At 45.0% G+C, this 24,350-nt stretch overlaps 1 protein-coding gene across 7 annotated transcripts in view; it reads left to right on the top strand.

The window, feature by feature from the left end:
- Positions 1–24,008, top strand: part of Kif3b (kinesin family member 3B) — a 38,995-nt gene extending 14,987 nt beyond the window's left edge. For all 7 annotated transcript variants that reach the window (XM_074074542.1, XM_074074540.1, XM_074074541.1 and 4 more), the window contains 8 exons: positions 7,532–8,998; positions 12,938–13,039; positions 13,245–13,367; positions 13,474–13,592; positions 15,873–15,986; positions 16,635–16,740; positions 18,697–18,875; positions 20,625–24,008. In XM_074074542.1, coding sequence (XP_073930643.1) covers positions 7,595–8,998; positions 12,938–13,039; positions 13,245–13,367; positions 13,474–13,592; positions 15,873–15,986; positions 16,635–16,740; positions 18,697–18,875; positions 20,625–20,721 — 2,244 coding nt within the window. In that variant the 5' untranslated portion in view covers positions 7,532–7,594 and the 3' untranslated portion in view covers positions 20,722–24,008. The remainder of the gene's footprint in view (positions 1–7,531; positions 8,999–12,937; positions 13,040–13,244; positions 13,368–13,473; positions 13,593–15,872; positions 15,987–16,634; positions 16,741–18,696; positions 18,876–20,624) is intronic.
- Positions 24,009–24,350: the final 342 nt, after the last annotated feature.

Consider the following 24,350-nt stretch of genomic DNA (forward strand, 5'->3'; position numbering starts at 1 on the left):
ATGGGGGTCTCAAGAACTCTTTGCCCATGTTTGCCTTAAACCTGCAATTTTCCCAATCTCAGCCTCTCAAGTAGCTCAGATTACAGGCATTAGTCACTGGGCCCAGAGTGTTTTTTTGAGACCAGATCAGGCTGGCCTATAATCCTCCTGCCTCAGGCTCCTGAGTGCTGGCATGCACACGTTGCCTGGGTACCCTCCAGGTATGTTTTATGCATGTGTAAGAAAATATGGAACTATTCTCTCAGTACAGACACTATGGCCATTTAAATGTTTGGCAGGACAGTGTTATTAACCAGAGATGAAATCTTAGGTGATTGGTTTTTTTTTTTTTTTTTTTTTTTTTTTTTTGAGACAGAGCTTCACTGTGTAGCACAGTTTGGTCTCAGACTTGCAATTCCCCTCCTCTACCTCTGGAGTGCTAGAATTACAAGCATGCACCATCATGCCAAGCCCATCTCCTTCCCTCCTCTCCATATTTTTTTGAGATGGGGTCTCACTATATTGCCCAGACTAGTTTCAAACTCCTGGACTTAGATGGTTCTCCTACCTTAGACTCCCAAGTGTTGGGATTACAGGTGTGCACCACTACACCTGGCTGGAAATCTTGTTTTGTATATGTAACTCTCACTGTGATTACTGGCTATCATGGGACAGAGATCCGAATTGTACTTGCCAACTTGGTGTGGTCCAGGGGTTGCAAACAAGGAGTCTTGATTCTTCAAACAATTAGGAACCATTGTGAAAGAGGCCAGTGTTGATGGCAGTGTCTATACAGAAAAGTCTTTCTCCCCTGAGAGAAGCCCTCCAGGGAGGGTGTTCAGTCTGGCTCCCAGGGAGAAGCTTCTGACTCCCTGCTCAGGGTTGCAGTGCTCTTCTGAAGGCTTACTTGATCCAGGGCTCAGGCTGAATTTCAGACACTGAGTCCTTAGTCTGTGGGCAGGTGCTGCGGATGTGTTGATTAGAGGTGCCTGCGGATTGCTCCTGGGACCTGCCAGACCTCCCCTCCACCACTTTCAAAGATGCTGAGCGCTTGTAGAGGATTTGGGAAGTAGAGAAATATTGCAAGTGCGGGGGAGTTAACCTGTCCTCCATCGCCTGAAGTGGACCACACTGATGCTTTGATGTGAATCTTATTTTTATACACCTGTGATTGCATTTATTCAATTTTGTAACGTGCTTTTTATTTATAGCCATTTTCCATGTTATAATGGAGTTTGGTAAGTGTCATGCAAATAGAGGCATTAGCATGGCAGGCCTTTCTTAATCAGACATGTGCATGTGAATTTGGTCCTAGACAAAGATGCCTGCAGGAACCAGGCAGGAAGTAGAAATGAGCAAAATATGTGAAGCGTGAAACGAAGGAGTGGTGTGTGGAGAGGATGTGCAAGCCCAGGCCCACCAGAGGGGTGCTGTTGCTGTTCCCACTCCTGTCACTAGGGGCCCTGGTCAGGGCTGCTAGATACTCCAGACAAGTAGGAGAGAGAAAAGGAAAGCAAAACAAAACAAAAAAACTATCTATCTAAATATATATGTGAAATACATATAAATGTGAAATTGGTAGCCAGTGTTGGATACATGCCTGCAATCCCAGTGCCTAGGAGGCTGAGGCAGGAAGATCATGAATTTGAGGCCAGCCTGGGCTGCATAGTGAGATCCTGTCTCAAAAAAAAAAAAAAAAGTGAAATTGGTTGTTGTAATGTAGGAAGCAGTAAGAATTGACAGTTGTTAATGTTTTTTCTTTTTTGTTTCAAAGTCTCATTTCCCCATTTTTGTTTTTTTAAGAGAAATGATAAAATATTACAGGTAAGGTTGAAATGTATTTCCTATCTGTGAAAATATATTTTCTGTACTTCACAATGCCAAGGTTGGGCAGCCACCATCATGAGTTGTTATATATCCTTCTCTTTGATTTTTACTTATCTATTTTTGAGTCAGTGTCTCTCTTGATAGCCCAGGCTAACCTTCAACTCATGGTCCTCCAGGCTTAACCTCCAGAGTGTTGGAATAACAGGATTGTGCCACAATGATAGGCTCTCTGATTCTTTTTCTTTTTTTTTGCTGTACTGGAGTTTGAACTTGGGGCCTGTACCTTGAACCACTTTTTGTGATGAATTTTTTTCAAGACAGAATCTCACGTACTATTTGCTGGGGATTGCTTTTGAACTGTGTTCCTCATCTCTGCCTCCTGAGTAGCTAGGATTATAGGCGTGAGCCACTGGCGCCTGGCTTCTGATCCTTTTTTGTGCGTGCACATATATAACACAAGTCTAGGAGCACCATGTGTCTTACGTGTTACATATTAGCCCTGTGCAGCTCGCTTTTTCACTCAACCTGTTTTGTTATCCATGTTAACAAATAAATCTAGTGCAAGTGACTAACTTGTTCTGTAAAAGACTGGACTGTAACTATTTTGGGTTTTGTGGGCCATACTGTCTGTTGCAGCCACTCAGCTCTGCCATTTTATTGTTAATGCAGCCATAGATAATATCGAACAGGATTATGGCTGTGTTCCAGTAAAATTTCTTTGGAAATGCTGGGGCCAGTAGTTCACACCTATAATCCTAGCTACTTTGGAGGCTGAGATCAGGAGGATCAAGGTTCAAGGCCAGCCCTGGCAAATACTTCGTGAGACTCCCATCTCCACAATAACCACAGCAAAATGGACTGGAGGCATGTTTCAAATGATAGCATTAAGCCCTGAGTTCAGACCCCAATCCCACCACTAACTGTGGGTCAAATTTGGCCTGTGAGTTGTAGTTTGCTGATCCCTGTTCTACTTTATTTCTTTCAATGGTTAAATAGTCTACCATTTATAATACAAAAGTACCATAGTTTCATCTCTTTGTAAATGGATGTGCAAGCTGGGTGCCACTGGCTCTCCCTGTAATTCTAGCTACTCAGGTGGCAGAGATCAGGAGGATCCAGGTTCAAAGCTACCCTGGGGAAATGGTTCGAAAGACCCTATCTCAGAAATACCCATCACAAAAAAGGGCTGATGGAATTGCTAAAGGTGAGACCCTGAGTTCAAACTCCACTGCCACAAAAAATAAAGAAAGAAATGGATGTTGAGATGTCTAGTTTTTCTGCTATTACATAGCACTGGAGGAAGCATTCTTATCCATTTATCTTTGTGCACATGTGCAAGTGTTTCCTTTTTTTTTCTTCCTTTTTTTTTCAAAATAGCAAAGTTTTATTGAGAATGACAGCAGGAAAGTACATCCCCCAAGGAAAGTGTGTGTGGGGGATCGGTCTCTGAGCAAGATGGCTTAAAAGCAGCACTTCTAGCTCCAGAACTGTGCAAAGGTTTCCATCAGGACATGCATATATACAAAAGCTGGAATTGCTGAGGGATTTTCGTTGTTACTATTTTTGTGGCTAGAGATTGAACCCAGGGATTCACAAATGCTAAGCATGGTGCTCTGCCACTGAACTTTACCCCTGCTATTTTTTAAAAAACAGAGGACTGGGGCTGTAGCTCATTGGTTGAGTGGCTGCCTAGCATGTGCAAAACCCTGGGTTCATTACCAGCACTGCGACCTCTATCCTAAAACCTCTGTAAGAAGCCAGTTGTTATTGAGAGTCCAGTCCACACCTAGTTGTAGACTTTGAGCGAGGATGCGTGAAGTCAGACATTAAAGAGTCGGAGAATGGCTAGAAGAGTGTGGCTGCTGTGTCCCTCAGTGGACAGAAGAGGTGAGGCTGGGGAAGAACTCCATCTTTCATCTGTAATAGCCATAGAGACAGTAGGCGCCGAAAGGAATTCAGGAAGCAGGTGATGAGCTGCTGACCTGTGGTTCCATCTTTCCTGGTAGGGCCATGAGTGCCTTTAAAGATTGATCACTCTGTAACTAGAGCCACTAGGAGAGAATAAAGAAGGTAATAAAGGAAGGGCATCAGGGCATCCTTCCAAGAAAACCCTCTGCTGAAGAGGACCCAGAACAAGGTTTTAAGCCCTGGTGGCCGGAAATTAAATTAGTCCATCTTCCTGAAATAAAACATCAATAATATATGACTAGTTCAGCATAGCTGGGTGAGTTCAGAAAAGAAATGTGTTTAGAGTTGAGGAGATTTAATTAAGAGGACTCATGCTTTAGGAATTTCTTGCTTTTTATGGATTTTGCAGATTGATGTAGGTCATTATCATTTCTTTGGTTTTTATCATTTTGGAGAGCTCAAAAACTCTTAAGAGCTTTAAGGAAGCAGCTGAGCCTGTAGGTCAGCTTGCTGAAGGTTTTTTGATAAAACAGGCTTGGGACCACATTTTGGTAGGTAGACGTCAACAGTCTGGCATCGCAGGGTCTGTGTGCTGATGACTGGGTCCTCCCCACTGCCCTGCCCTCACCCCTCCCTCCCTTTTTCTCAACTCTGAGATCTGGTTTGGCTTCCCATGCATTGCATCTGAGGCCATCCCAAAGGAGGCTTGCAGACTGGGGTTTCCCTTAGTACCCATACCCGCTTTAGCAGGACGTGGAGGAGAGACAGGCAGGGGGTTGGACACAGCCTTAACTTGTGAGCCATTTCTCTCAAAATGAAAACTGGTTGTTGTAACATCTGGTTCTTTCCACTGGGCAAAATTCTAAGAGCATCTAGGAGGTGATAAATGAAGGGCTGCCCTGTTTTTGAGATAGGGTTTTGCTTTCGTTTTGCCCAGGTTGGCCTTGAATCACAATCCTCCTGATTTCAGCCTCTCAGGTAGCCAGGATTATAGGCCTGAGCCACCAATACTCAGCTCAAACCACAATTCTCTTGATCTTTGCCTCTCAGGAAGCTAGGATTACAGACTCGAGCCACCGTATCTGGCATCTTTAGTTATTTTTCAGATAGAGGCTCACTTGTGCTTTTTGCTCAAGGCCTGTTATGGACCATGATCCTCCTACTTATGCCTCCCATGTAGCTGTGATTACAGGCATGAACCCCCATGCCCAGTTTATTTGTTGAGATGAGGTCTCACCTGGGCTGGCTTCCCAGTCCCTGCTTCTTGAGTAGCTAGGATTGCAGCATGAACCATCATGTCCAGCCCGTTATTTTGTTTTTGAGATAGAGTCTTGATAACTTTGCCCAGGGTGGCCTCAAACTCACAATCCTCTTGTCTCTGCTTCCTGACTCACTGGGATTGCAGGTATGCATCAGTACACCCGGCTATAAATGCATAAAATCCTTGATTCAGCAATGCTACTTGTAGGCATTTATCCTTACAGATATACTTTCTCACACATGAAATGATTCTGTGATCTAGGTTTTTCATAGCAGGGTGTAAGAAACAGCTAAAGTGCACCAGTGGTGCAGAGGTTAAATAAATTATGCATCCACCCAGGGGGACATTCTGCTGTTGTAATGAATAAGGCATCTCTATCAACTGGGGGAAGAAACTCTAAGATAGGTTGAGGTGAGGAAAAAGCAAGCTGCAGGGCGCTGAAGGATTGTACATAGAACACTGGTGTAGAAAGGAGGGTAAGCACATTAATGCCTGGCTCTCAGGAAAGCTGGGAATCTAATGGCACTGGCTTGTGGGAGGGGACAGGTGGCTGGAGAACAGGTGACACAGAAGGAAATGTGTCTCCAAAGGCCTTTTGAATTAGGATTTTGTCTATTTTAAAAGATTCCCTGGTGTGTGTGGGGGAGATAAAGGAGAATGATGGAGGGTGAATTCAACTATGATATATTGTAAGAACTTTGGTAAATGTCACAATGTACTCCCAGTGCAACAATAAAAAAAGAGAAAAGATTCCCTACAGGCTGGTGGAGTGACTCAAGTGGTAGAGCACCTGCCTAGCAAGTGTGAGGCCCTGAGTTCAAGTAGCCTCACACTTGCTAGGCAGGTGCTTTACCACTCCAAATTCCCCATGCTGAGGTTATCAAGAGTTTGGGGTGCTTGCGTACCTCTACTCTGACCCACTAGCTCCCTCCTCCTTCCCAAAGGACACATTTAGTCACCCTTTCTTCTGCTTCCTGAGCTTTCCTGCCTTGGCCTACACCCTGAGCCACTCCACCAGTCCTTTTTTGTGATAGGGTTTTTCAAGATAGTGTCTGGCGAACTATTTGCCCAGACTGGCTTCCAACCACAGTTTACCTTATCTCTGCCTCCTGAGTAGCTAGAATTACAGGCATGAGCCGCCAGTGCCTGGCTCTCATTTTGCCTTTAAAAAAATTTCACACCTATTTTGTTTCCATTCAGGTTCTCTTTATTGAATTTCTTGACTGAGTAGATGCTTTCTGTGTGATGCATTATGCCATGGTCTCATTACTGAACACATTTTGTGCACGCCAGTTTTTGTTGGTACTTTCAGAATTGAAAAATATTACCCACACAAGCTAGGATATTCAAGTCTATGTGAGCACACGGTGAAAGGTTTTTTCTCTTTTTAGACATCTGTTCCCCTATTGAGACTGCCACTGTTATCATTTGAACATGTATGTTTTTAATAATACTGCATATTTATCAGCATATTCCCATGTGGTGCTGGGTTAAACCCCAGGGCCTTGCACATGCTGGGCGAGTGCTACCACTGAGCTACATCCTCAGCCCTTGGTGTTTTGGGACAGGGTCTTGCTGCGTAGCCCAGATTGACCTCAAACTCAAAATTCTTAGTATTTATTTATTCTTGGTGCTGGTGACTGAGCCAGGGCCTTAAGCATATTAAACATCACTCTATCACTGAGCTACATCCTCAGCCCCTGCTTTGTTTTTAGAACAGTTTTAGGTTCACAGCAAAAGGAAACAGAAGGAACCAAGGTTCTGTATACTGTCTGCTCTACTCCTGCATTACCTCTACCATCATCAGCATCCCCGCCAGAGTGGTACAACTGGAAAACCGACACTGACTCATCAGAATCACTCAAAGTTTATCATTTTTATCTGGGTTCGCCACTCTTATATCCCAACCACCACCTTTTTTTTTCTTTTTGGTATTGGGAATTAAATCCAGAGCCTCACACGTGTGAGGCAACTCATATCCCCTCCTTCCATGCTGTGTAAACTATAGGATAGGGTTGTGTTTAGATTACTACCTTCCTTTTAATAAGTGCACAGGCCCCTGTATGTATTCTAGTGTGTTTAATCTCTCTCCTCTTGACAGGAACTGGACTTGCCCACAGCCTATTGCTACCACAAATGATACCACAAAAATAACCTAGTATAAATGTCTTTATAAGAGACATTTATTTATAGGACATTTTTTAGAAATACAGTTGCTAGGTCAAAAGTGATGTACTTTTTTAGTTTTCATAGGTGGTTTCAAACTGCTCTCCTCAGAAGCTTAGTTTGCAGGATGTAAGATCACTCGGGCTTCTAAAAGGTTTCCATGTGCGTCAGCCTGTAGTAGTATCAGATCAAGTATTGACAGTGTTGGGGAACTGGAGTCTTTCTACAACTGAAGCTGTTTAAGCTCCTATGAGGAAATGCACAGAGTAGTCAGGTTATTAATGATGGCTGTCGGGAGGTTGCAGGTGAAGATGATTTGTGTGTGTCAGCTGCTGTCAAGTAGCCCCAGTGCCAACTGCACTGTACTTACTACTTCTGCTTTTTTTCTAGGACCTTAGCATTGTGAGCCATTTTGCATTCATAGCCCTCAAGACAGTCTTTTCAAAGTTCACCATGTCCAAGTTCAAAAGCTCAGAGTCAGTCCGGGTGGTGGTTCGCTGCCGGCCCATGAATGGCAAGGAAAAAGCTGCTTCCTATGACAAGGTGGTAGACGTGGATGTGAAGCTGGGGCAGGTGTCTGTGAAGAATCCCAAAGGTACAGCCCATGAAATGCCCAAGACCTTCACCTTTGATGCGGTCTATGACTGGAATGCCAAGCAGTTTGAACTCTATGATGAAACATTCCGACCGCTTGTGGACTCTGTACTCCAGGGTTTCAATGGAACAATTTTTGCCTATGGACAAACCGGGACTGGGAAAACCTACACGATGGAAGGTGTCCGTGGTGACCCTGAAAAAAGAGGAGTCATCCCCAACTCATTCGATCACATTTTCACCCACATCTCTCGGTCACAGAATCAACAGTACCTGGTCAGGGCTTCCTACTTAGAGATCTACCAGGAGGAGATCCGGGACCTGCTCTCAAAGGATCAGGCCAAAAGGCTTGAGCTCAAAGAGAGGCCAGACACCGGGGTGTATGTGAAAGACCTGTCTTCCTTTGTCACCAAGAGTGTGAAGGAGATTGAGCACGTTATGAACGTTGGGAACCAGAACCGATCAGTTGGTGCCACCAACATGAACGAGCACAGCTCGCGTTCTCATGCCATCTTTGTCATCACGATCGAGTGCAGCGAGGTCGGCCTCGATGGGGAAAACCACATTCGTGTTGGGAAGTTGAACCTTGTAGATCTTGCTGGCAGTGAACGGCAAGCCAAGACTGGTGCACAAGGGGAGAGGCTGAAGGAAGCAACCAAGATCAACCTGTCCCTGTCAGCCTTGGGTAATGTCATCTCTGCCCTGGTAGATGGCAAAAGCACGCATATTCCATATCGAGACTCAAAGCTTACTAGGCTCCTCCAAGATTCCCTTGGTGGCAATGCCAAGACTGTGATGGTGGCCAATGTGGGACCTGCGTCTTACAATGTAGAAGAGACCCTGACCACTCTGAGATATGCCAACCGTGCCAAAAATATTAAAAACAAGCCAAGGGTCAATGAAGACCCAAAGGATGCCCTCCTTCGAGAATTCCAGGAAGAAATTGCTCGGCTCAAGGCCCAGCTGGAAAAACGGTCCATTGGCAGGAGGAAGAGGAGAGAGAAGCGGAGGGAAGGTGGTGGCAGTGGTGGGGGTGGGGAAGAGGAGGAGGAGGAGGGAGAAGAGGGTGAGGAGGAAGGGGATGATAAAGATGATTACTGGCGGGAACAGCAAGAAAAACTGGAGATCGAGAAGCGGGCCATCGTAGAGGACCACAGCTTGGTTGCAGAAGAGAAGATGAGGCTGCTGAAAGAAAAGGAGAAAAAGATGGAGGACTTGAGGCGGGAAAAGGATGCTGCCGAGATGCTGGGCGCCAAAATCAAGGTACTGTGCTCTACCTCAGACCCTTTCCTCCGCCTGTGCTTATGTTTTATTAAAAAGTGACGCAAGTGGCAATGCCACTTTTGGTTTTGCATTTCCAGCTGCTCCATATCTGGTGCTCAATAAACATTTGTTGAATCAAAATGAGGAAAACAGTTTTTTTCCAACTTAAAAAATTAAAAATTGGATTAGTAATAATTGTTCCATGTGTGCACAGAATAAAGAACAGCAATAAAATTACTACCTATGCCCATCCCCCCAACACACACCTAGTGTAAGAAATACAACAGCACCCTGTCTTTAGAAGCTCAGTGTTCCCTTCCCCAAAGGTAACCATTACCCTGAATTTAGAGTTTATTATTTCCTTGCTTTTCTTTAAAGTTCTACCATCTATGTATATATCTTTAAATAAATCATAGCATAGTTTCACCTGACTTTTTGTAAGTGTGGTACCTGCAGTTTGCTTATATATTTAACATTCTGTGCATGAGATTAATCTGTATTGATGACTGTAGCTGGGATTCCTTCATTAGTACTCTTTAGAGTATTCTGTTTTGTTTTGGGATTTCTGAGACAGGTATTGCTATGTAGCTCAGGCTGGCTGGCTTGGTACTCTCAATCCTCCTGCCTCTGCTTCCCAAGTGCTGGAATTTCAGGTACGAACCGTCATGCTTGGCCTTGCTGTGCAGAGTATTCTGTGGCCTTCCATTCTCCTAGTACTGATAGTGTAGATTGTTTCTAAGTTCTGCTCTGGTTTTTGTGCTGGGCTGCAGGAGAGCATGAATGTGTGAGAGTCCCTTGCCTGGCATCTCAGATGCTAGTGAGCTTTGCTTTGCTAGAGTAGATAGGGACAGGCTGTGTGGACCAGCACTTCTCCCAGCATGGTGTAAGTTCTGTTGCTCTTCACTTGCCAACACTTGCAATCATCAGACTAATCTGCTGGGTATAAAGTGGTGTCTCGGTGTGGATTCTGTCTGCAATACCCTGATTGCACAAGACACAGGGCAGTTCCATCACCCCAGATTTCCTGGTGCTGTTCCTGAAGCCTCCCCCAGCCAACCCCTGAGTGCTAATATCCTTCTTGACATCTGTGTTGGTTTCTCCTGGTGATTGAGCAGTGTTCTAGAGTGTAGAGACGCCCACAGTTTTATGTCTTCTTTCTGGTGACCATGTACTGCTCCCCTGGGTGCCTGGACCCTGGGCTGCCACTGAGCTCTGATGGCAGAGGAGAATATAGAAATGGCCGTGTAGGTCTAAGGGTGGCCACTGCCTAATACTGTAGCCAGCAGTGCTTTGAATTATTGGGTTCTTATTGAATTTATATAAACTTTGATTACTACCCTGAAATGTAACCATGTTTATTAATTTAAAAATGACAAATTCTCCTTCCCCTTCCCTTGCTATGTGAAGCTGTGCTGTATTTATCTGTGGCTTCATAGGAGTCTTGTGATAGACCTCCATGCTATTTTCTGGAAAGACAGGGATTTTAAAACCCTGAAATTCTTTTTCACTTCTTTTAAGACCCCATGTGAGCTGGGTATAGTGCCTTACACCTGTAATTCTAGCTACTTGGGAGGTGGAAACAGGAGGATCGAGGCCTAAGATCAACCCTGGTAAAGTGAGAGATGCTGTCTGAAAAACAACCTAAGAGCAAAAGAATGGGGTATGTGGCTCAAATTGTAGAGTGCTTGCCTAGCAAGCTCGAGGTCCTGAGTTCGGTCTTCACTACCACAAACAAAAAGACACTCTGTGAAAATGAAGGCACAAACAACACAGTTAAATTAGTAGGCCACTTTGTTCCAGGGGGCGCTCACTATGGGATTTCTTATGTAAATGCCCACTCCTGCACTGAGAGTAGAACTGGGAGTGCTCACATTTGATCTGTATGTGACGTTTTAGGATTCCTGTTATTCAAGGCCAGGAATACCTACGCTCTCTAAACAACCTGGGGTATTTGGAGAGCTTGCAGAGGCTTCCTGTGGCTGAATTCAGCATTACATCAAAGTCACTGTATCTCTTAGATGGTTTGTCTCTAGGAGAATAACATTACTCTGTCTTTCTCACTCCCTGGATGCAATAAAATCATAGAACACAATCTTAGGGCTGGAAGATACACATCTGGGAGGTTAGTAATCTAGTCTAGCCTTTTTTTTTTCTTTTTTTCTGATGGGACTAGGGTTTGAACGTAGGGCTTCATGCTTGTAAAGTAGGTGCTCTATTGCTTAAGCCACACCTCCAGTTCATTTTTGCTGTGGTTGTTTTGGAGATGGGGTCCTGTGAACTGTTTGCCTGGCTGTCCTCAACTTCAGCCAACCAAGTAGCTAGGATTAAGAGAGCCACTAGCGCCCAGCCAGACTCTTTGTTTTGAGGATGGACTGAAAGGCAGCAACTGAGCCACAGTTTCTTTTTCTTTTTCTTTCTCTCTCTCTCTCTCTCTCTCTCTTCCCCCTCTGTTTCTCTCTGGTATTGGGGATTGGATTCAGGTCCTTTTGCATGCTAGGGAAGTGCTCTACCACATGAGCCATGCTCCCAATCCCTTACTTTTTCTTAAAAGCAAGGCTGTGTACTTTTTAGATTTCATACTTTTCAAGTGCAAATCATTCTCCTGGCCTCAGTCCCCATCTAAATGCAGAAGCTTGTAGCCTGTGTATCCACCCCAGAGCTGTCTCCTAACCTGCAGGCCCCATCACTGTGATGCACCTAGCCACCCAGAGTTGCCCCCACCTTCCTTACCTCAGCAAAGCCAGACTCTAGGGCTTGTGCTTGCTAGCTGGCCCTCCCTCTCTCTTCTTGGCCTGGGCAGTCCCAAGGCTCCTGGCTTCTACCTCAGCAGGGTCTCGTGGGCGCCACTATCACTGCTGCATAGCCCAGGCCTGCACCCTGTCCAGGCTCCCTCTAGCCAGCCTGCCCCCTTCGGTCGTTCTTCCCGTTGCAGGGTAGCAGTGTCCCTAAAACACAAATTCGATGTGCACCCTCATGCTCAGAGAGCTTATGGGTACTTCCCCAAGGCTGTCACAGTCAAGTTCAGTCTCCTCAGCAGGGCTTTGAGGCTTTTGACCTGACTCATGGTTGCTTTGTCAGCTTCAGGAATCGCTGCTCCCTATTTTCTTAGTGCATTCCTATTTTCTCAGTGCAGATGTTCCGCAGGCAGGAGCTTTCCTGGACTGCCTCCGATGTCTGATCCTCTCCCTCCAGTGAGCCTCTTCCTTGATTCCTCTGAGCTTTCCTCATAATGGCCGGCACTGTCTGGTTAAAGCCTGCTTATTTCTGTGTCCCTCCTGGGCGCTGAGCCTTACAATTCTCACTGACAGTTGCATCCCTAGTCCCTAGCACATTGGAGGTGCTTAGTATGTTCTGATTGGGATTAATGCTCTGTGTAAACAAACCCAAAAAGTACTTCATTAAAGAAACCTGAAATCCATGTATGTCTGAGTAGCCAGACCGTCACTTGGGGTGAAGTGAAGTGAAGCTCCATTCCACTTACAGGAGGTATAGCTGAGCATAGTATTTTTTTCCAGAGTCTGTCCTCTTTGGCTCAGTGATAAGCTTTTTTTTTTGGCAATACTGGGACTTGAACTCCTGGCCTTATGCTTGCTAGGCAGGCACTCTGCTACTTGAGCCACTCTGCCAGCCCTGTTTTGTGTTGGGTGTTTTCAAGATAGGGTCTCACGAACTGTTAGCCTGGGCTGGCTTCAAGTCGTGGTCCTCCTGATCTCTGCCCCATAAGTAGCTAGGATTACAGGCGTGAGCCACTGGCACTTGGCACTTTTTTTCTTTTGAATACAGTATCTCCTTGAACTCTGAATGCCCCCGGCCTCAACCTCCCATGCTCTGGGACCACAGGCATGTGCCACCACCTCCAGCCAGTCCTGAGCTCTCCCTGAGAATTTGGGTTCTGGGGAGACCATTCACAAGATGGATTCTGCTTTGTTCCTCACCCAGGCCATGGAGAGCAAGCTGCTTGTTGGAGGAAAAAATATAGTAGACCATACAAACGAACAGCAGAAAATTTTGGAGCAGAAACGGCAGGAAATTGCAGAGCAGGTAACTTTGCATTCCTGTCTGGGAGGCTGGGGTGGGCTAAGGGACCCTGTGCCACAGAGCACACCTCTCTGGTATAGGCGCTCTGCAAAGGGAATGGAGGTGAGGTGTGTCAGCTTCATGGTAGCTGGAGACTGATTGGGAGTACCCACCTCTTGTACAGACATAGTCTCTAGGGCAAGCTGATGAATTTTGTGATATTGCTCAGAAACGTCGAGAAAGAGAAATCCAGCAACAGATGGAAAGTCGAGATGAAGAGACCTTGGAACTTAAAGAGACATATAGCTCATTGCAGCAAGAGGTGGACATCAAGACCAAAAAACTCAAAAAGGTAGGAGAGAGTCAAGGCCAAGCCAAGGTGCCTTGGGACTTAGGTGCAAGGGAGAGCCCTGATCTTCAGGCAGTCCCTCCTCACCTGCCTCTGCCCTGGCTTCCAGCTCTTCTCCAAGCTTCAGGCGGTGAAGGCTGAGATTCATGACCTCCAAGAAGAGCACATCAAGGAGCGCCAAGAGCTGGAGCAGACACAGAACGAGCTCACCCGGGAGCTGAAGCTCAAGTAAGTGCACAGCCTTCTGTAGCCTTGTCTGTCAAGTAGGAGACAGCCCTGGGGACATGGCCCTGCCTGCCTCTGGCCAGCTTACCTCTAGCTCCCTACTGTCCCTGCTTATTCCTGAGAAAGTCACTGCCATCTTGAGGTCCATCTCTGGGAGGGCACCAGATGGGGTCCAAGTTCTCCTCCATCCTTCTTTCTTAAGGCTTTTAAAGTTTCTGGCCTTATCTCTGCCTGCTGCTGACTTATTAACTTGACTTTTTATTATGCAATTTTTCTGAATAGTCTAAGCACTCAAGTACTCACATCACCTAGGTTCAAACGCACTTTGAGAACCTTGGGTCTCATGAAGTCTGGGCAAAGACAGTTGTCAGAGCTCTGCAGGTGGTAGTAATGTAGCCTGGGACTTGTCAGCTAATTGTTACAGCCAGTAGGACCTTGCTTGGAGCCATTACGTCATTAGGGGTTACAGAACAACGTAGTAATCCTCACTGGAATTTTTCCTTAAAGAACTTTTCAAGGAGATTCTTTTACTGACCAAGCTTTAAATTTGAAAAGGAATCCTTAAAATTAAGGGCCGAAAGCCAGGTGCTTTTGGCTCACGCCTGTAATCCTAGCTACTTGGGAGGCTGAGATTGAAAGTATCATGGATCAAGGCCAGTCCAGAGAAATAGTTTTCAAGACCCCATCTCCAAAATAACCAGATTAAAATGGACTGGAGGTGTGGTTCAAGCTGTAGAGTGCTTGCTTTGCAAGCCTGAAGCCTTGAGTTCAAACTTCAGTCTCATGAATGAATGAGTGAATGGAAGGCTGTGTGTGGTGACTCATGCCTGTGATCCTAAATACTCAAATGGCAGAGATCAGGAGGATTCAGGCCGGCCTGGGTATAAATATGAAACTCTACTCAAAAAATAACTAAGGCAAAAAGGGTTGGTGGAGTGGCTCAAGTGGTAGAGCACACCTGTCTATCAAGTATGAGATCCTGAGTTCAAACCCCAGTGCCACCAAAAAAAAAAAAGTATATCAGCCTTCTTTGTAGGGATGTACACCTAGAAAAAAGATCAGAACAAAAGCTACCAAAATATTAATAATAGATATCTCTGGATAGTGAAATTTTGAGTAATTATATTTTTCACATTTTCTATTGAGTAAATAGGAAAAATGTGTTGTAAAAAATAATTTCTGAAATGTTAAGGTAAATAGAGAAAATTCAGCTCCCTAAACACTGTGTTTTCCCTAAGGAAGCCATTTTCATTGTTATAATCTTTTTTTATGTCTTTTGAACAAAGGACAAGTCACTCTGTTTCTCAGTACCCTGCTTCTCTGCAGTGTTTGTTCTGCATGCCTCCTGTGGTAACACACCCTTGGCACTGTCCGTCCTGAGGTTTTGGAAGAATGGAGGCAGAGATGGGGATAGTCACCACTGTGGATAGATGCATCCCAGTGGGTTCCAGTTTCCTTGTTTTAACACTTTTTTAATTTTAATTTTTTGAGACAGTCTCACTGTGTAGCCCAGGCTGGATTTGAATTCATGATCCTCTGCCTTAGCCTTCTGAGTGCTGGGATTACAGGCATGCTTCACCATGCTTGGTTATTTTATTTTATTTTTTTTGCAGTACTGGGGCTTGAACTCAGGGCCTACACCTTAAGCCACTCCACCAGCCCTTTTTTAATGAAAGGTTTTTTCAAGATAGGGCCTTACAAACTTATTTGTCCAGGCTGGCTTTGAACCGTGATCCTCCTGATCTCTGGCTGGGCAACAAGCTGTGGGGCTGCAGGAAAACGGTTCAATTTCTAACTTGTGTTCAGCACTTGGAAAGCAACACACTGGCCTGGGAGCATCAAGGACCCATGTAAGGGCACTCTGGTAGCAAATGTTCACCCACATTCTCCTGCGCTCCTCTCCATATTCCTGGGACAGCCCACACTTAGCACCTGGTGTGTCTCAGAGTGCTGTGCTGTTACCTCCTTGTCTGTGGCAGGGACCAGAAGTTTTTCATGTGTGTATCATGGTTCTGTGTCATGTTAGGCCCATAGCAACATGCTCAGTAAATGTTTGGTGAGTGACTTGACTCATACCTAATTACTCCGTCTTCATGATACCAGAAAGCCAACTTGTTTTGTTTATGCTGTTGGTTTTAGAGGTAGGGTCTCATTATATTGCCCAGGCTGGCTGCTGGCTCAAGTGAATCTCCTGCCTCAGCTCCCAAGTAGCTGAGGCTATAGGCATGTGTAGGTCTATGTGTTCTTCATCTGTACTAACCTATGTTATGTGTGTTCTTACAGGCATCTTATTATAGAAAATTTTATCCCTCTGGAAGAGAAGAATAAGATCATGAACAGATCATACTTTGATGAAGAGGAAGATCATTGGAAATTACACCCGATAACCAGACTGGAGTAAGTCACTGCTGACTTGAAGTAGACTTGCAAGTGGGGAGGAGGCAATGCTGATAGCTGCACTTGGCTAACACTGTGTGCTGAAAACGGTTGGATCCATTTAAACCCGGAGCCCTTTGCATTTCTGACTTTGTGGCTACCATAGGTCTCTGAGGTGAAAGTTCCATGCTGAATGTGGTGTTAGGAATTGGGAGGTTCTGTCCCCCACGACCTTCACAGCCTTTCCCACATTCCACAGAGGAGCTTCCATCTCCTTTGTCAAGTGAGGTGTGCAAGGCCAAATGACAGACAGTGCAGAGGAGTGACCTTGTGTGTCAGTCTGTGCCTGGGCCTTGCTGGGGAGATGGAGACATCCACTAAGGATGCCAAGGTGGGGAGAGTGTTGCTAGTTATACATTGTGTCTGCCATCTGACTGGGTGAGGACTAAGCTCCCTTCCAGCTGAAAGAAGCATGCCTCTCACATCCAAATCAGACAGCCACTCAAGCAGAAAAGCAGTGCAGCTCTGCCCCATTTCCATTAGCCACAGTCCCCAGTGTTCTGCTTCAGGTCTCCCTGGATCAGAGTTTCTCAAATGCTTGTCCCACTGGCCTGGTCCTGGGCTGGGGGCACACTACAGTGGGTCTTAACCTCTGTGGTCCATTTGTAGGAATCAGCAGATGATGAAACGGCCCATCTCCGCTGTGGGGTACAAGAGACCACTGAGCCAGCACGCAAGAATGTCCATGATGATTCGGCCAGAGGCACGGTACAGGGTAAGAAGGTTGTTTTTAGGTTTTTCCCTCTCTTTTGGAATTTTTTATTTTTTTTTTTGGAGGTACTGGGGTTTGAATTCAGGGTCTTGCACTTGCTAGGCAGGCACTCTACAGTCTCCTTTCTCTTTTGGAGGAGTTTATATTGGCATAAACCCTTAGACACTATTCTACAAAGTCCCTGAGTCTGTACCCTGAGGTACTGAGCACATTTATGATAATTATAACAAGTATGTGAATGTAATAGCAAGTGAATAATGAAATCTAGATAGAAAGATAATGTACAGTAAGATTTAAAAGGTAACAAGGGGAGTATAAATATCCTGCCTGTAGTCACCAGTGAGCATTAACAGGAAGCTTCAAGATAGGTCTGTGGGAACCTTGGAAAGAACACAGATATGAAGTGACTGCACATGGGCCTGTGCTAAAGAACTTCCGCTGCTTCCATTTAATGTGTCAGTCATGCAGTCATTTAAAGTGACATAATAAAGAACTGTTTAATGACCCCAAAATATCTTACAATGAAGTGCCATCAAGCTTCTACCTGTATCCAGTGCCTGAATGCTTTCTCTATTTGAACTCTCCCATCTGCCCTGTGCGGTCAGTCTTGTTGCTTGCTAGGCAAGTGCTCTACCACTTCATCCACTCTGTCAGTCCTTTTTTTTGTGTTGGGTATTTTTGAGATAGGGTCTCATGAACTGTTTGTCCTGGCTGGCTTCAAACAGAGATCCTCATGATCTCTGCCTCCCTAGAGTAGCTAGGATTATAGGCATGAGCCACTGGCACCAGGCTGGTGTTGTTTTATAATGAAATATTTTCACTTAAAATTTAAAAACTGTTTTTATGTTTTCCTTTGTGAGTCAGAGCAAAACAGAAGATTAGGATTAGGTAAATCCTCAGCTGCTGTTCTTCCTGGCACTGAGTTACCTAAAACAACAGCAAAGGCTGGCAGAGTGGCTCAAGTGTGTAACACCTGCCTAACAAGCCTGGGCCCTGAGTCCCAGTACTGCCTAAAAAGAAAAACAGAACAGTAAAACAGATTCATGAAGAGGGCTTTTACACAGGGAAAGTTGAGTGTGTCAGACAGACTCCTCAGAAGCATTTTATTCCAGTTTCAGATGGTACATGTCACATTGGTTACTTTGTGCCTTAAGCCAGAAACATGATTTTAAATCCCACAAATCAAATATGTGGGTTTCCAGGAGCCTCATGTGACACACAGATAGAATTTAATTCAATAACTCTCAAATGATTTTAGCATTGAACCTACATCATCAGGAGAAATTCTATGCACTGTCTCAATATCTAAATCTGATCAATGGGACTATTCCTTCTCCCTACCTTCTCCTTGCAGTGGCCCCTCCTGCCTGCTCTCCCGTGGCAACTCCACTGACGAAGGAGCCAGAGGAGAAGGTGGCATGTGAAATCAGTGCTCCTCCCTCTCTCCTTCTCTTAGGAGCTAGGAAATGCTTACCACAGGATATTAGTTGAAGGAGCCAGTCCTCGAGGCAGGGTCCAGTGTGGTTTTTCAAAAGGAGCTACAAGCACATCCACTGCCAGGCACATGCACACATTCAACTGCTCCTCCTCCTGCACTGAGACAGCTCTGCAGGAGATTTTCTGTGGTGACTGTTTCGTCTTAATATATTTTTGCATTTTCAAATTGTCTGCAATAGTGGGGTTTTACTTAATATTTTTTCTTCTTATATTTTAAGGTATAAGACATGTTCTTTTTTTTAACAAAAAAATACAAAAAAAATTATACAGAAAAATATAAAATTCATCTTCAATCCTATAAGGAAAAAAATTATAAAACCATATTACTTGTTCCTGGCAGGCTTTTGGTAGGCTCTGAATAGCAGGCAGTTTGCAATTCTGCTATCAGAAGGAGTCTAGATTGCTTGGACTCATGTGTCTGATTGGAGGTCAACCTGGCTGGTGATGGCTGTGTTTCTGCAGGCAGAGAACATTGTGCTCTTAGAGCTGGACATGCCCAGCCGGACCACCAGAGACTATGAAGGCCCAGCCATTGCCCCCAAAGTTCAGGCTGCACTAGATGCAGCTCTGCAGGATGAAGATGAGATACAGGTGGATGCATCATCCTTTGAAAGCACTGCAAATAAGAAATCCAAGGCCAGGTGAGTGGCTTTTGGTGACCTGTGTTTGAAAGAACACATTTGAGCCAGGTATGGAGGTAAATACTTGTAGTCCCAGCACTTGGGAATCGGAGACAGGAGGATAATGAGTGTGAGGACAACCTGGGCAACATAGTGAGTTCAAGGCATACCAAGACCCTGTTTCAAAAAACCAAAGGCTGGGGAGCAAACTAGTGTTAGAGCACTTGCCTAGCATGTGCAAAGCTCTGGGTTGAATTGCCAGCAATGCAAAAAAAAAAAAAAAAGGAAAAGAAGAGAGGACCTTTGAACAAGGATAAACCAATAAACCAAAGTAGTGGGTGGCAAGAGTGCTTATTTGTCATGGAGCACTTTGCAGAACACAGAGTATAGAAATTGTTGCTATGTTACTCCTATGTTATTCCACAAACGTTTGTGGTTGAGACACTATGAGACAGGCATGCTAAATTCCAGAACAACTAATGCATCTAGTCCTGCCTATAAAGAGCATGGGTTCTAGTGAAGTAGTGAAATAGAGGTCAGTTCTGAAGTTCCTACCAGGTGCCAGGTATTTCTAGTTGCTTTACAAGCATTTTCTCTCTCTCTCTCTCTCTCTCTCTCTCTCTCTCTCTCTCTCTCTCTCAAGGTACTGAGAGTTGAACTTAGGGCCTTATGCTGCTAGGAAAGCCAGTCTACCACTTGAGCCACTCTGCCACTCCCTACAATGATTCTCTTAATGATTTCTTGCAAAAGTAAATATTATCATCAGTACCATTTTACTGAGAAAGTTAAGACTTAGAGAATCAGAGAAAGTAGCCAGATCCAAGGAAACTAGGCAAGGAAGTAGCAGAACCAATGTTCAAGCCTGGGTCTATCTTAATCCACAGCCCAGGCTCTAGGCCTTATAATAAATGTACCTTACCCATTTAGTTTGAAATTAGAATTGTCTTTTTTTTTTTTTTTTGTGGTACTGGGGCTTAAATTTAGGGCATACACTTTGAGCCATTCCACCAGCCCTTTTTTATGATGGGTTTTTTCAAGCGAACTATTTGCCCAGGCTGCCTTTGAACTGTAATTCTCTTGATCTCTGCCTCCTGAGTAGCTAGGATTATAGGCATGAGCCTGACTTTGAATTCTGTCTTATTAAATTCTGGGTTAGAAGTTTAAGGAAGCCAGACATGGTGGTACATGCCTGTAATCCCAGCACTTGGGAGGTTGAGGCAGGATGGTTAAGAGTTTGAGGTCAGCGTGGGCTACATAGTAAGTTTAAGGCCAGTTTGGGCTATCTAGTGAGTTCGAGGCCAACCTGGGTTACATAGTGAGACCCTGACTCAAAAATAAAAAGGAACAAAACAACAATGAAGTTCCAAAAATGGAAGAAATTCTATCTGCAAACTTAATTTTTTGTTTTTTGAGGTAAGGTCTCACTATGTTACCTAGGCTAATCTTAAACTTCTGGGCCCAAGTGATCTTCCTGCTTCAGCCTCCCAAAGAGTTAGGACTACAGGTGTGTGCCACCACACCAGTTTAATAATTTCTTTTGCTGATTGGGAGAGAACAGTCAAGCTTTGATTTTAACAGAACAGTTGCTGAGTGTGAGTCCCTTCCCTTGAGTCTCATACATATGGTGACAGGCCTGTTGGCTATGCCCAGATGTTTAGGCTGGGTCTGCCTAGTGGGTTTATAGTTGAAAGGATCCTGACTTTCAGGTCATTGTAAAATGTGTGTAACACTTGAAGATGTGTAATGTCCACATGTGCTTGACTTTTACAGGCCTAAGAGTGGCAGGAAGTCGGGGTCTTCGTCCTCCTCCTCAGGAACCCCTGCATCTCAGCTTTATCCACAGTCTCGGGGGCTGGTTCCCAAGTAACACCAGCGCCCCTCTCCCAGGGCGTGAACAGCATTTCCTTTTGAGAAGAGATGAGCACAAAGCTGCAGAGAGGACTTGGGCCCAAACCTAGAACTGTTCCCCTGAGGAGGATCGATTGCCTCTTTGCAGATTAGCCAACTTAATCTAGTCGAAGGTGCTGGTTCGAATCTGGCACTCAGATACTCTGGGAAACATCCTTTAATTAGCATCTCAGAAGTGCATGGGTAAGGTAAAGCGCAAAGTCCAAGTGAACAGCAAGAGAATGATGACGTCCTTGCTTCCTTTCTCTCTTGCCTCCCCCTCCCCCATCCACCCTTCCTTTTTCCTTTCCTTTTCTAGCCTGTTCTTCACATTGGGTTCCCTTCTTACTGAACAATAGGGCAGAGTCAGGGGTCCCCATAGCAGGACTATGTCTGCGGAACCTCAAGATAAAATGACAGTGAGGTTGAAAAGTGAAAACCCGAGAACTTGAATAGGTGCCTGTTCTTGTAGGGAAAAACAAGAGATCTCATTTGGATCCAAGCCCCAGGGATCAGGATCAGCAATGTCGCTCCCATGTGCCTCAGTAAGAAATGGATCTGCCTTTGGGATCTGCTGAATGAGGAAATCTCTCCCAGTTCCTGCCCTGAAGGTTCAGTGTCAGGAGCAGTAGAAATCACATTCCCTTTGCCTCCTTGGAGGTCTGAGGGAACAGCTTCTTTAAAAACCTCAAATCCATGACTATCCTGTCAAAGACCTAAGTTTGTAAGCCGGTGCCATGTCCATCCACCACTTTACTCTTCCTTTGTCACATCTTTCCGCGTGCATGCATACTCTGAGTATCCTTGCGTAGGCCTGGTCTCTACCTCCAGAGAATGCTCTGCAGTGGGCCTGTTTTGTGGGAGAAGGGAGGCTGGCTCTGCCTTCTCTGATGGAACAAGAGTTGGGAGAAGGCAACATATAGTGGCACTTTTGGGTTCTCCATTGGCAGAGAGAGCAGATGTAGAGATGGAGGCATGAGACTCGGAGCAGGGGAAGGACATACAAATGGAAAGGAAGGAATGCTGCCCTTAGCAGAGGACTCGCTGAATCCTAGAGCTGTCACTTCCACCACGTGGAGCCTCAAGATGGCAAAGGGAGACTTTGTGGCTGAATAGGCTCAGAGAAGAAAGTTCACAATTCCCATTTACATAGACTTGTTTGGTTTGTAAGTTTTAGTTCTTTGTATTATTGAGATTCAAATCTTTATTATGTTGGTCATTAGGTGAAAGTTAACTCATTTTCCCCTCAAGAGAAGCTCGTAAATGTGTGTGGGTGAGCATGCACGGTGGTGCCTGTGTCCTGAGTATGTCCATGTGTGTCTGGAAGAGAGACAAAGACCAAGAACTTGCCCAATTTTAGAAATACACTACCGTGCAGATGTTGCCTTTTTATGTATTAAAGGCTCATTGACTGACTAACCCAGGCTGGAAGTGCTCCCATGTGGGTGTCTGAGTCCATGAGCCAAGCCTGAGGGGACAATCTGAGTTCCCAAGTCTGTCACGCTGGTACACCTTGCTGGCATGGTGCCTCAGGAAGGTGGCGACTCAGATGGGCCTTAAATTATATTTTAACTCAGCTGCTCAGTCCCCAAGGCATATTTCTGGATCAGAACCCATGGGAAAGAGAAAGTAACCAAGTGCAATGTCTTAGTGTTCTGCAAAATGGAGACCTGTGTCCACAGCTCATCTTTTCTCTGGTAACCATTCTTCAGACCCAGGCCCTGTCAGAGTTCCCAGGGCGTAATGGAGCCTTCTTGCATCTTCTCTGGATCAAACCCTGCTTCTTCCTTATATACAAAGAATTTGCCTGCTTGAATAGGAAGCAATAATGAGGTGTTTGGCCTAAGATGGTTATCTGCTGGTGACACATAATCCTTACACCACATGTCCTCACAGCTAGTCTGAATTCTGTAGGCTGAAAGCATCCATGTAGCAAACCTGAGAATTGAAAATTGCATATTATACTAAACCTTAATTCTGATGTCTCGAGGTGGCTGTTGTGACCAAGGGTGGTTAAGTGACACATAGAACCTTCCCAAGAAGGCACAAGAAAGCCTGGTTGACAGGTGAGGTTAAAACAAGCTTGCCTTAGCTGTGTTCAGATGGTGGCCTGTGGAAGCTAAAACAACATCCATGTGGAAATGAAGCTGCCCACCCCAAGCAGTCTCTGGTGCTTTTCTTCTCTCAAAATGGATCCGATAAATATTTGAAGGGAGCAGATGGTGAAATGGCTTGCTGCTACCAGAACATTGCTGCTAGGGGTTCTGAATTGAATCACATGTGTAGAGGACATAGCAAGCCCACTCTATTGTCAAGCTAGAATGTTCTGGAACAGCAGAGGGCCTCATGCCAGCAGCAGCCAGTGAAGTCTGAAAGAAGCCTTTACAGGCTCTAGGAAGACCATCTGGGAGAAGGAGTTTGAGACTGTGTATGCAGCCCTCAGCAGACCCCTCTTTTGCTCTGTTCAGAATGTATCTGGCTTCATATTTTAAAGTCACATGTCTCCCAGACCCTTGGATTCAGAACCCAAGGCCATAAATCACAGGCATGAAGCACTTTCTTAAGACTCTGACCTGATGTTGAGTTGTTCCCTGTCTCCTGCCTGCATGCTGCTTGAATTGCTCCACCCCACACCTCCATGACCAAGGGCGCCAGAGTGTTCTACAGCTCAGGCCTAGGCTGCTCTCTGCTTTCCCTGTCTGACTCTTGTAAGTCCTGTTACTGAATGTAGACTCATTGCCAAGTTTCTGAGAAGTGTCGATTTCTTGCTAACATGGGATATCGGTTCTGCCTCACATTTCCCACTTGAGGTTGAGGTGTGCTGTGAGCAACACCTTGGACCATATTAACACCATCAATGGATGAAACTGTGGCAATTAATACACTCTAAAAGCCATACTGAAAATGGAGGGAACTAGATAAGAATAGTGTGCCTGGCAGTTGTCTACCATGCAAGGTTTTGTCCTGAACTGTGCAGAAATCTGGCACCTTTCTCTCTGCCCTTGTTTCTTGAATGAAATGCTTTAGAGGTTATTTACAAAAGGAGTGATATTGGGCAGGCAGGAAGCGTGGGCTTTATGGCTCCTTGGAGTTACTATTGATCTTGACCTTCTCTTTGGCTACCTTTAGACAAAGAATATGCCAATACTTGGGGTTCTAAGTTTTACAGTTGATATTTATTTGTATCATCTCTTTGTCTAGGAATGTAAAAGTGATTCTAAACTAAGATGTGTAATAAAAATCAATCAGATTTATTGTACCTACAAACTGTGTCCTCATAAATGACTAATGCTTCTGAAAATTACATGCCTAGCTGACACACTGCCATTTTCTTTAAACATTTCAATTTTTCTAGTGGAAGTAGGGTGGAAGTGGAAAAATCAAGATTGAGCTGCAGTGTTGATTTAAAAGATACAGCAACAAGGAAAAGGGACATACAGTGAAGAAAGACAAGGGTCAGGGATATGGTTTAGTAGTAGAGTGCTTGCTTTGCATACACAAGGTCCTGGGTTCCAGCCCCATCCCCAGAAAGAGAGAGATAGAAAAATGCTTGTCATATTTTTCCTTGGAGGTTCTTAAGATACCTAGGCCTGGGCAACAAGCATGAAA

Source organism: Castor canadensis, chromosome 5, assembly GCF_047511655.1.
Source record: "Castor canadensis chromosome 5, mCasCan1.hap1v2, whole genome shotgun sequence".
In the NCBI taxonomy this organism is placed as follows: domain Eukaryota; kingdom Metazoa; phylum Chordata; class Mammalia; order Rodentia; family Castoridae; genus Castor; species Castor canadensis.